General features: G+C 38.6%; 1 protein-coding gene across 6 annotated transcripts in view; it reads right to left on the bottom strand.

Moving 5' to 3' along the window:
* EFR3A (EFR3 homolog A) overlaps window positions 1-12,872 on the bottom strand; it is an 84,229-nt gene extending 71,357 nt beyond the window's left edge. For 3 of the 6 annotated variants that reach the window (XR_014018834.1, XM_081266605.1, XM_081266601.1), the window contains exon 1: window positions 12,643-12,871. Coding sequence is in view for 4 of the 6 variants with exons in the window: in XM_081266601.1 (XP_081122727.1) it covers window positions 12,643-12,652 (10 nt within the window). In the remaining 2 variants the exon portion in view is untranslated. Of the gene's footprint in view, window positions 1-12,642 lie in introns of all 6 variants that reach the window. The other 3 variants (XM_081266603.1, XM_081266604.1, XM_081266602.1) reach the window with 2 other exon arrangements.
* Between the last annotated feature and the right edge of the window lie 309 nt (window positions 12,873-13,181).

Here is a 13,181-nt window from a genome sequence, read left to right as displayed (position 1 = left end):
AACCACCATTTGACCCTGCTATTGCCCTTCTCGGACTATTCCCTGAAGACCTTAAAAGAGCATGCTACAGGGATACTGCCACATCGATGTTCATAGCAGCACAATTCACAATAGCTAGACTGTGGAACCAACCCAGATGCCCTTCAATAGATGAATGGATAAAAAAAATGTGGCATCTATACACAATGGAGTACTATGCAGCAATAAAAAATGGCAAAATCATAGAATTTGCAGGGAAATGGATGGCACTAGAGCAGATTATGCTTAGTGAAGCTAGCCAATCCCTAAAAAACAAATACCAAATGTCTTCTTTGATATAACGAGAGCAACTATGAACAGAGCAGGGAGGAAGAGTAGGAAGAAAAGATTAACATTAAACAGAGACATGAGATGGGAGGGAAAGGGAGAGAAAAGGGAAATTGCATGGAAATGAAGGGAGACCCTCATTGCTATACAAAATTACATATAAGAGGTTGTGAGGGGAATGGGAAAATAAACAAGGAGATAAATGAATTACAGTAGATGGGGTAGAGAGAGAAGATGGGAGGGGAGGGGAGGGGGGATAGTAGGGGATAGGAAAGGTAGCAGAATACAACAATTACTAATAGGGCATTATGTAAAATTGTGGATGTGTAACCGACGTGATTCTGCAATCTGCATTTGGGGTAAAATTGGGGGTTCATAACCCACTTCAATCTAATGTATGAAATATGATATGTCAAGAGCTTTGTAATGTTGTGAACAACCAATTTAAAAAAAAACGTAGTCAAAAGATAGTAACTGTTACCATATTAAATACAGCAAATCTATCATCGACAATGACTAGGATCTCTAAACTAACTAGTCTGGTTTGGATTATTTAAAATTATAAGTCCTCTGACATTTCACAAGTAGAATATGAGCTATTTCAGGCAAAATCCAAAACAACTTTACAATTCCTGAATTATTTAAATTTTAACAAATTTTGATTTCCTCATTAGTCATAGAGTAACAAAAAGTGTTAAAACTGTGGGAGTTTTTTTAACTTCCAAAATTATTTTTAGAAGAAATACATTTAATATACCAACAGCACTGACTCTTCTTATAGATGCTACAACACCCACATCATCTATGCCATATGTTAAAAGATTTTCATTTGAATTGAGAGGATTAAATTCTCTGGTTAAACAATAACTGAAATGAAGGGTAATACTCTAATTACGTTATCTTAAAAGAATACATTTTTGAATAATTTATCCACAGTTTGAAGACAGCAAGACATAATACAGGATATGCTTGGCAGACTTAACTAAGTGGAAAGTTCAATAAAAAGTTATTACTAATTTAAATACTCAAGTTTCTATACTTAATATATTCTCCCTAAACTTCCAACTGAAACAGAAACTCTAAACATTTATTTCATTTTGAGATTTTAGGTCATACAAAGTCAAAAGCCTAATACTTTAAATTTTATATATACATTTTAAAAATTTATCCCAACTACACACAGTGATCACAATATATACCAAGAAGGCAATCAAATCTTTGCTAATCAATATTTTTAAATGGATCACAATCTAAAATCTGATGCTACCTTAGGAATTCAATGAATTGCTAAATTACCTCAAGTTTAAAGGTAAGGGTCATTACTAGTGATGGCTTGTAATACAAATACACAAACCCATTTTTAGTAGCATTATATATAAAGAAAGAATCTTTGGAAAGCTGCATGTTTGTGCTATTCTGTTTATTATGGCAACTAGAAAAACAAACTTATTTTACTCTTCAAAATAAAAAGAATCCATAGAAAATTTTCTTACTTCTATGCTAGTACTCATGTGCTGAATTACAGTGTAATTTCAGATAAAAACATTAAGAATGGTTGAATCAATTGCCATTTTGGCAAGAACACAGCAACTAAGCCACAATTACACTCAGCCTTTGCTAATGTTCTCTGAACCAGCATACAAAGGACTATAACAATTTTTCAATCTTCCATCAGCACGTTGCTGCACCATATCATGGGAAACCCAATGGAAAGAATATTAATATTTCTGTGTTGCTCAAAAAAGAGAACAGAATCCATTCACTTTCATGCCAAGCAAATACATAGTAACAATCAGACAGGAACAGAAAGGAGAGCAGCATTCACTGTGGAAGGAGTGATGCTCTCTGATGATTGTAAGTTTCTAACTGCCCCTTAATTCTTTGAAATAAGCAGATCTCCAGTAACCTCACATACACATTATACCTGCTGCCAGCAAACCATCCAGTTCTTTCAGAGATACACAATAATGAGACTCAAACGAGACAGCATAGGCAGGATAAATTACTAACAGTTTAGTTTTACATGATTTGTTTTAGATTACATATGTGGAGGTGCCCTAACATCTACTTGCACACTGCACAATTAAGAGTTTACATCCTCTCACCCAAGTATAATTTGACAATCTCTTCCCCTAGTCAGGAAGTAGTAATAAGAACACACATACAGCAAACTGTGAGCCATAACATTCCACAACTTTTCTCTTTTATAACAGCACAGAACAAACTATACCAGACTACCCACTTTTTGTTTTTCTTGCTATTTTTGAATATTCAAGTTCTAAAAAACAACAATAACAAACAAAAACAAATGGAAGATCATCTGAGTTTTGCACAGCCCTGTCATGCAAACATTTTGGGCAATGCTATTTGTTTCAAAAATGTCCTACCTGCTCTCTTTTTAACCTTAAATGAAGATGCTCCTGGAATATTTGTCTTCAGCCTCTTCACAACCTATCCTTTGGTAATTTTATCCAGTTATTCCTACAAATGTACCCAGAATGCCCATAAGGCACCACACACTCATCATATCCTAAAATGGACTCATCTTCCAACTCAATTCTCCCAAACTACTCCTCCTCCAAAAAATCCTTATAGAAAACCAGAGCAATTAACTCACAGGGGAAAGCCAGAAACCTGTGAATCCTGACTCCTCCTCCTACCTCTACCCTTCATCAATTAATCTTATCAATTACTTCCTCATTAGTGTTCACATTTGTCCACTGCAATCCTATCCTACCATCACCATCCAAGTTCAAAGCTCATCACTCAGACTATTATAATTTTATAATCTCTAGCGGCTCTCCCCCAACCTCACTTCCATGTTTCCACAGCAACCTGCTTCTCTTGTGTTAACATACTTTACATTTACTCGATTCACTCATTCACACTGACTAGTAGCATAGGTCAGGGACTGCCTATAGGAAAAGCTATGCATACAGCAGTGAAGGAAACAGGTATAGGCCCTCATACCCACCAGACTAAGCTTCAATGGGCAAGGACAATGTCTATGATAATGTCCACATGCCCAGGATGCAAATAACATAGTATCCTCGGTGTCTAGCAGAGTACATAGCACATATTAGGTGTTCAGTAAAAATGTGTTGAACAGAAGACAAATAACTAATTTCTCTCCAAATATATAAAAACATATCTACACACACAGCATTTCAAATCTTCACCTTCCCCAGTACTAATGTCACCTCCACTGCCTGTGGGTTATATCCACCTACATGACTCACCTCAAACATTATCCCTAAACCAGCACTTCCCCTGTGTTCATTATTTCTGTAATAGTTTTTAAGACACTCAACCTTCCTAACACTCTGCCCCACTGTCCCAAATGTGGAACATCTATGTTACATCATAATATAATTACAACTATAATATTAATGTAATACTATATAAACTCTAGATTATTATTTCCAATCCATTTTAATGTTCTTGTGTCAATTTTGTTGAAATAAAATTAAAAACTTGGGGTCAATGAGGTTATCTTCCACTCATTTTCCCCTTACCTTCCTCTTCCCCTGAATCCCCAGAGCCCTGTTCTCATGATGCTTGCCACTTCCTTCTCAGGGTTATACCTACCTATACCCCCTTTAATAAATGGAATAAATTTTTGGAAGCTAAGGGCTGCTTTATTAAACTGTATTCTCCACTTAGCAGTGTCTTTCAAATGTGGGCATTATAATGTTTACTAAATGAATGAGTCCCTAAAAGAAAGCCAACAAGAAAACAAGCAAAGCTGGAAGAGAACATGTGTGACTCCAAAAGCATAGTCACATTATCTGTCACTGAGTGACTACAAAATTTTCAGTCTTGGAGATCATTAGAGCAAAATAGGTCAGACACCATTAGTTAAATAACTCTGTTTTTTGCCTCTAGGTTCCTGAGCTTTTGATTCTGAAACATCTTATAGCTTATAGCTCCCTACTAAAATCAAATGCAAAATCCCACAAATAAACAAGATAAAAATAGAGCCATTCCAGCTGAAGCTGGGCTGAGTGACCAGGGCCACCTGCTCAGACTTTCAGCACCCTTTCTACACGTCTTTATTATTTATTACACATCCATGCAAGGCACTGTGAAAACCTCAGCTCTAAAAGCATATCAAGCCTTCCTGGAACCACCCTCCAATATGGGTAAAGAACAATACAGAATCTTTAGGAACCAATAATGAGGATCCTGCACCCAAGGAAGAAGCTACTGTAAAAATGTGATAAACACAACTGACTGATGTGGTTCAGAAACCTGTGTTTCTGTCACCACTGTCTTGGACTTTAACCAGTCCATTTAATGAAGCCAGCTGCAGTAAGACAAACCTGGGACAGCCTCTCAACAATACTTTTGCATGGAAGACAATGCAAAGACCAGGATGGAATCAAGGAAAAAGTGGCACAGAGTGGACAAGTCACTTAAATATATTTCTAACCTGGCTGAAAAATGAAAAAATTGAACCTCTGATATTAACATAGTCCAACCTAGCCAAGAGAATAAGAGAAGCCATAGATACCCAGACTCAGAATCTTAGCTGCTATGTGTTTGCCTAGATTTGTATCCTCCCCTCTCAAACGCCCTTCTAGAACCAACTGAAGCAGATAATGGGATGAAGCCAAAAGCAATTATCTTTCTCTGCCAATATATGATTTTAACAACATGTCCATAAAACATTTGTACCTCTAAAGCATGATTTCATATATCCTATTGCATCTAAACATTCTTAGAAGATATTATGTTTTTTCCATTTAATGAGTCAAACAGCTAGTAAAAATACTTTTAACTAAGTTCTTAAAATAAATCAATTTAAGTCAGATGTCATAAATGGGCTACTCCTCTCAACTTCCAGACAAGTCCTTTAAGCTAACACAGTAGTACCTTTTGCAAAGTTTGTGAGATCCCAGGAATCAATAACCTTAACCTTGGACACCTTACAATTCATTTTTCTGCTCACGAGTTAAGATGCATTTAAATTTAACTGCAACTACAATTCCAAGAAATTGGCCAGACAGTTGTTTAAAAACCAATTAAATAGCAGGGGTGTGAAGACTACTTAGCATTATCCAGAAAACTACTGCAGCAGATAAATCCTGGAGTTCAGGTATAAAAAGAAAAGGGAAGAGCTGAATAACTCACAAAACCAAGAATAAGAGCAAAAATAATGGCAGCTAGATAGAACCCCTCTTGAAGAGCAAAGGTTTAATGCCTTTTTTAGAACAGGCTAATATGATTCAGAGGCACAATGAAAAAAGAAAAAAGAAAACCCGAGTAGTGATTGCTTCTTCAATAAAAACTTGAATTATTGTCATCCAATAATATCTAAAGTTAGAGAGCAAGAATTTATTATGAAAAAGGAAAAATATGATATTCTACATGAAAAGAGTATTAGCTCCTATTTGCTTCAGAACATACTTGAGAGCTGGCTCATTTCAAGAACTGAAGGAACTTTCCACACATGATGACAGAATTTTGACAAGTTTGACATATTAATCATAGGAGGAATTGTCAACATTCACTTTGTGATCACACTTCCCAAGAACTATATTCCTCTATAAAATGCATAATCATTTCAAAAAAGGAACACAAACCCTACAAACTCATAATAAATTGTACCCCCATATAATGATTCATCTCAGCCTTTAAGGTTTTCATGATTGAAGTCACCACTTAATCAGACAGAAATTATTTCTTCTTCCTTTAAAAAAATATACAAATGATTAAAAAAAATCCCATTATTTTCCTCCCAAATTGAGAACATAATCCATCAACCATTGCTCACATCATTCTCAAAAATTTTCCATTTCCCAAGCATATGACAACAATCAGATGGCAATACACTGTTTTCCCAAGCCAGTATAAACACATTATGTGATAGGTATTCAAAGTTCTTTTCTACAAGCTAACAGAAGAATGAGTTTAATGCAATATTTTAATTTTTCACTTCAAATTTCTGATAACGTGTTAAAAAGTTGTAAAATATCTCAAGCATCTTTTTTATGATAATGCAAATGCTAATGGTAGAAAATCTGAAAAACACAAATTATAAAAGAAATTAAAAACTAGAATCACAGCACCTCTGTAAGTATCATTTTTAATAATTGCATGATATTTTGTTGTAAGGATGTTTTATAATAAATTTATGCCACTTCTGCATTATGGATGTTTCCATGTTTTCACTATTTTATAAATATTACTACGACAGACACCTTGATGCAGAAATCTTGGTGTACTATGTTTTTAAAAGTGAAATTACTGAGTTAGTTGATACAAAACTTATTAAAGCACTTAATAATATGTTTTCAAACTGCTTCCAGATCAGCTAAATCAGTTTACACTTTTGCCTCTTCTACTGTATGTCCCTTTCTCTGGTGATCCTGCAATTCTTAAAATCACCTCTCTTCATAGTATCAATTTTAGAAAAGTCTACTAAGGCAGGGATGGTGGCACAAGACTGCAGTTGCTTGGGAAACTGAGGCAGAAGGACCACAAGTTCAAAGCCAGCCTCGGCAAAAGTGAGGTGCTAAGCAACTCAGTGAGACCCTGTCTCTAAATTTAAAAAAAAAAAAAAGTCTACCAAATATTCATCTATATAATAAAAAGATGTCAACAGGGTAACAGAAAATTTTAAGAAAAAAATAAGGAAAAGAGCATATAGAAAAATACAACAAAAGCAGAAGAAAGAAGTATTTAATATGGCATGATATATTGGCAAATAATGATATTCTTAACTCCACTCAGGTGATCTGCTTTGTTTTTCTAAGAGAGCCACCTCATGTGTCTTTAAATGGCTTCAAATTATATACTTTGTGGGAAAATCTGTTTTGTTTTGTTTTTTTCCCCCTGGGGAAGAATAATCATGGCTCTCAACAGATTCTTAACAGGGTCATTTAGCAAAAATATTTAAGACCCTTTTCCCAGATGAATAGCTATTGTCGTATCTTCTGATCCACTCTTTCCTCCCTGGAGCACTTGGGGACCATATGGGCATTTTCTGTACCCTTCCATTTCTGAGAATGTCCAAGGCCCCTTTCCTTTAATGTCAATTAAAACCTTTCTACTACCACTAGAGGACAAAGGAATGCTCACTTCCTACACAGGCCTCCTCCAGGAGAGAGTTCCTGACATATAAAAACGGAGCCTGTAATGGAAATGATAGAAACACTGTATGATTCCAGAGGTATGAAGAAAATACCTAAGTAATGAGTCATGCCATCTAACATCTAAAGGTAAAGAGCAATAAACAAACACACACACACAAACACACGATGACCTACATAGAATCACAGGATTTGTCTACTGTAATCCATAAGTGAGTGGATCTAGAGACTATCATGCTAAGTGAAATAAGCCATCTCATTACCACAGGAACACTGTACATGACAAATGGATCATTCCACACCAGAACTGAACCATGTACAGGGTACCATCTCTACTCAGAACTAGTATCTTCACTTGACCCTCAAAAAAAAAAAACCTCTACCTCCTCAACACAAAGGATTTTCTTTGTTTAAGGGTGTGTAGGTGGAGCCAGGTCAGAGCAATGATGCTGGAAATCACTGCCCTAGAAAACTAGAAAAAGATGACTGCAGCTGCTTTTGTTTAAAGTTGCCCATTCCAAATTACCCAAGTAGAAGTCTAGGCAGACTGAATTCCCCAGAAAACTTCCTTCTGCCATCTGTCCTATTACTCACACAGTACAGTTTGGGGAGGTACACAGAACTTCCTCGAAATTATGAGATGGAAAAATGAGGTAAGGGTAAGGGCAACCTGCCCACGTTGGCTCCCTAAGGAACCTGATACGGGCAGTCCCTGCCCAGGGTCAGGCAAGACCCTACCTACCTGCCCCAACAGATGGTTGCTGAGCAGATCAGCCCTAAAAGACTTTGCCCTGAGTTAAGAAGGTAATCTCTGGGGAATTGGCTGAGGACGCTGGATGGGCAAGTAGGCCAGGCTATGGCACAGCTTAACCAGTATTAAACATTTAGATCAGGAGTTCTCAACCCGGTACAATTTTGTCCTCCAGGGAACATCTAGCAATGTTTATAAATGCTTTCAGTTCTCACAACTTTGGGGGCAATTATGGAGGGTAACTACTGGTTTCTAGTAGGTGGAAGCCGAGGCTGCTACTAAACATCCTGTATACGAAGGACCGCCCCTTGCTGCCAACTCCCAACTCCAATAAAAATCATCTGGTCCAAGATATCTTTAGTGAAAAAATTGAAAACCCCCCATTTATTTCAGGACTTTGTTTGTATTTTCATCTCAGACCTCAAACATGTTACAGGCAGTTCTGGTAAAAACCTAATCATAAATTATAAAACTTTCATAAAACTGTTCTACCAAAAAAAATTACTTCAGGTTATCCAAAGATTAGCTTTTCTGACTCAAGATTCAACAATTTATTCACTGAACATTTAGCAAATACCCACTATGTAACTGGGCCCAATACTAAGCAACAGTAGCAGTTAAAAAAAAAAAAAAAAAAAACTCACAGGCTCTGATTCAGCTCTTGCCCTTGGCTCAGAGAAGTGTAGTATGAAAAAATAAGTGAAATTTTGAAGCTAGACAGTTAGTTCCAAGCTCTATCATTTACTATCATTTGGCATGTTCTTAACTTTCCTGAACCTCAATCAATTGACCTCTACAACAGGTTGAAAAGGACCTTTCCCAAAGTAGGAGAGTTAAATACGATAATTCATGTAAAGTGCAAAGTATACTAAGCCTAGCTACAATCGGTATTCAAAAATTCCTAATATTAATAGCAAACTATAGTAAGCAATAAATTGGAAACTGCTAGTATGCCTATAAAATAGTTATTGTAACTGTGATTGTGACAGCTTGAACATATTTTCAGTGAAATTAATTACTTTTCTGCATAACATTCAAAAAGGTAAGACCCTGGCAGGAACTAAAGCAATGTCAAGTCCAAGGTCACTGTGGGAAAGAAAAATCTTCTGCTCTAACTCTGGCAACACAAAGGTGCTAGGTGGAGAAAGATGGAAGTCATGGGGGAGAGATGGGAAAAGAGGAAAGGAAGGAGAGAAGTAAGCAAGAATGAGAATATGAATGAATGTGAAGGAACACAAAAGGCTCCAAAGCTAGTAATATGAATGTGTAGGTCAAGCTTACATGTTATACATTTGTAAAGGGAACATTTCAACTAGCACCCATCTTTCACTTCACAAGTCATTGTGGACTTCTTTCATGAATGAACTGAAAAAATAGTTTAAAATAATTAGCTTCAACCATGGGGAAAATAAACAAATGTGGAGTAACCACATTCCCACAGTCTCAGCAAATCTGCCCAGATGTCAATGCCAATACCCAAATACATTAACCATACAATTACTGAAAGCACAGTTAAGAGCAAACAGTGTCTGAGTGGTTTAGAATCTTCCAGTCAATATACAACTTTCCATATTTAATAAAAGCATATTTTAATGGACTTGTTTTCAGGCATGTGAAAGAACCCCTTCCTTGTAAGTACTTCACTAAAGTTTGAGTCTATGCCATATCATCAAGCATCTACTTAGCATACCACTGCCTTCTTCCTATAGATCCCTGTGACAAGATAGACGCCAAAGCAGATGTTAAACGTTCTTGTAAATGCACAGAAATTTTGATTTAAAATTTGGCCTAACTTATGTTTGTTTTAATGTAACTCAAAGGGGGAAAGATTATTATCAACTTTGTTGCATCCATGATCATTATATCTATGCTCACTGCAATTACTGATTACAGGAGCCAGATCTATGTTCAAGTCCACATTGTACTCCACCTGTGACCTCAGGGAAAAATCACCAAAACTCAGATTCTTAGTCTCCTGATTGGGGGTGGAGAGGGAATGTGTAAAAAAGATTAAGCTAAGAAACTAACTTTCCTTCCAAGTCAAGTACTAATCCAAAGTGTGAAAAACCTCTGAAATTGAAAGTTTCTTAATTTCCTTTGCATGGAGAATCAAATAAAGGCTTTTAGAGAAATCATGTATAAAATTAAATGCTTGTTAGGTTTGACAAGATCATTCAGTAACACAGTCTTGAAATCTATGCCTAATGACTGATTCAAACTACAGACTGGAAATAGACAGTACCACCACAGAATTGTTTCTGTGCTCAGAAGCTTCCTGTCACACATCCTTCCAGCTATCTGCTTTCTCAAAGAGATTGCATATCTCCAAAATAATTCGTATGAAGCTACTGTTAACATCCACACCTTATACAATTGCTTAGCTATTAGGGCTATAACATGTTCAACTATAACATAGTCAATTTCAGTGACTATTAATATTCCAAATAAACAACAAAATAGCAATGGAATAATTATATGATTTAGAGCAAGAGCTGCTTTTACAACTGAAACATCCAAGAGACAATCATCAATTTTATAGGAAACATTACCTTTACTTAGCTAAAACTCCTAAAGAATAAGTAAAACTAAATAACTAATAAGTAAATAACTAAAACTCCTAAATAAATAAGTATCCCCATCATTTAATTAACATTTTAAAAATACTTAGGCTAACTGAACCAAATTTTCTTCTTCAAAGCATTCCTAAAGAAAATGACATTTTTTATTTCTCTGCTTATATATTTACTATGTTAGAAGTTTATTCTATGCACAGAATTTCTAAGAGTAGTACAGTCCACTGCACTACCCAGCAATTTTGGTGGTTCTGATCAGCAAAGGAAGACAAATTCTACTCTCTTCATATGAGCACACTTCTATTCAGTCACAGAAAATGAGCCAGGACAAATATTAACAATGATAGATAAATATTTCACTTGCTTTCCAGTCAGGGAGTGAAATGTGAAAGCTTAAACTATGCCAACTACACTACAGCTCATCCTAAATTAATTCTGCAGAGTGACTTAAATATTTTAGAGGAACAAGTTTTCTGTATCCTATCTATGAAGTTATATTATCTCTAGAACATAAATAAAAATGTGTTTATTTTGTAGGATGTTGACCGGCATTTTACATGAATTCCATTTGAATTCTCAACTTTTGAAATAGTCATTTATGCCCTCTTGCTAATCTCATTCACTGAATAATATAAACATAATTTTGGAAATAATAAATTAAAAAATGATAATGAAGACGATGGTGCTACCTCTCCATTCTAGATTTAAAACAAAAAACAAAACCACCAATGATTGTATCCAGTAAACATACTTACTGGATACAAAGTTCAAAACATGAGTTAAGGACCCACATTATGTAAAGAAAACAAAATCCACTCAATACTTGGAAAGTTGAAAGTAATCTCCACATCAAGATTAAAGATGTGAAGTTATTAGGTAAACTTTGCCAGTTATTAGGTAAACTTCTCTAATGTCAGGAAATAATGTCTCTTTACTCACCACTAGACAAACCATGTATTTGAACCTAGAAATTCAGTGTTCCATACATCCATAAAAATATGGACAACTAGTAGGAGTTAGTGTTTGAATTCTAAGACACATTCACAAGTGTTTAAAGATTCCACAATATGTGAATCACTCAAAAGAGCCCTAACTTGAATCTCAAATCAATTAGGATCATGCTTACTCTCACTCCCAGGTCAGTAGCTATCCCAGTTCATACAAATTCATATGGGCCACTGGGTTAAAGTCACATTGCTATTTTCTGGGTCATTCTATTAGGTAGTACAGCAGCTGTCCAAAAAGCCTCCACTACTCTGTGATTTTTGAGCCTCGGGGTCCCTCAGTAACACCTCGGTGGGAGACTCTCTGGACAGGCCGACTTGGGGCCCACACTGCGAGCTAGCTGAGTGTACCTAGGGGTGCCCAAGGCCAGCAGTTTTAATGGGCTGCCAGGTGAATCTGAGTCCAGGGGCCGCACTTCGAGGCGCCTGTGCTAACGACTTCCAGCGGCAGTCCTTCAACCACCCGGATGTGGTGCAGACCGCGAGGACTTGCGGGCCGTGGCGAAGGGCTCTGGGCGGCGCCTCCCACCCGGGGACGCCCGGCCTCAGGCCAGGACCGTGGGGCCGCAGTTACGGGCAGTTTCCCCTACGTCCCGCCAAGCTGAGCGGTGGGCTGGGAAGGCGCCCGGACTCTGGACCCCAACACAGGTCTCGGTGACCACGAGCTCCGTCACCCACGGGACGCGCGTCCCGGCCCGTCCCTCAACGCTCGGGCCTCAGTTTCCCCGTCTGTCAGCGGGCTCACGACAGCCCTGGAGAAGCCGCGTCGAAACGAAAGTAACTCGGCCGCCCGCGGTACTTCCTGGCACGGTCCCGCACGGCCGGCCCGGCCCGCCGCGCCGCGCCCACCGCCCCGCGAGCGCCCCCGGGGCCGCCCCCAACGCCCCCCGACCACCCGGCCTGCGCCCACTCACGGGTAGGCATGGCGACCCCGAACCGCGCTCGCCACCGCACCGAGGCTCAGCGGGGCCGCGCCGGGCGCGCCAATGGCACCATGACGGCCGGCGTCCGCCGAGGCCCGGACTAGCGAAGGGCGAAAGCGGAGGGAGCGGAGGGAGCGGACGCCGCGGCTCACGCAACGAAGCCACCGACCGCTGCCAGCGGCAGCCCCGCTCCGCGCCGGACGACGCGCTGGGCGTACCCACGCCCGTGACGTCAGCGCGTCCCAGGCGTCCCGGCCCCGCCCCGCCCCCGCCGGCGGATCCTCTGGACTGGCAGCCCTCACCAGCAGGGCTGGGGGAAGCACCGCTTCTCGAGCAGCTTGGAGGTCGCTTTTATTTTCAGATGCTGGTGACTTACCTGGCATTCGTTTTTATTCAACCCGTGTAGGGTGTATCGCTTTAGGATTGAGAGTGACAGGATGATGGTGGCTTTGGGCGCGTTGCGTACCTGTAGGCTTTTTATCCTGTAAGCTCCTTAACTTGAAAAGCATCCTGCAGCCGCTAAAAGCATG

The sequence above is a fragment of the Spermophilus citellus genome, assembly GCF_964194105.1.
Source record: "Spermophilus citellus genome assembly, chromosome: 14".
NCBI lineage: Eukaryota > Metazoa > Chordata > Mammalia > Rodentia > Sciuridae > Spermophilus > Spermophilus citellus.
This window is presented reverse-complemented; position numbering and strand designations above follow the sequence as displayed.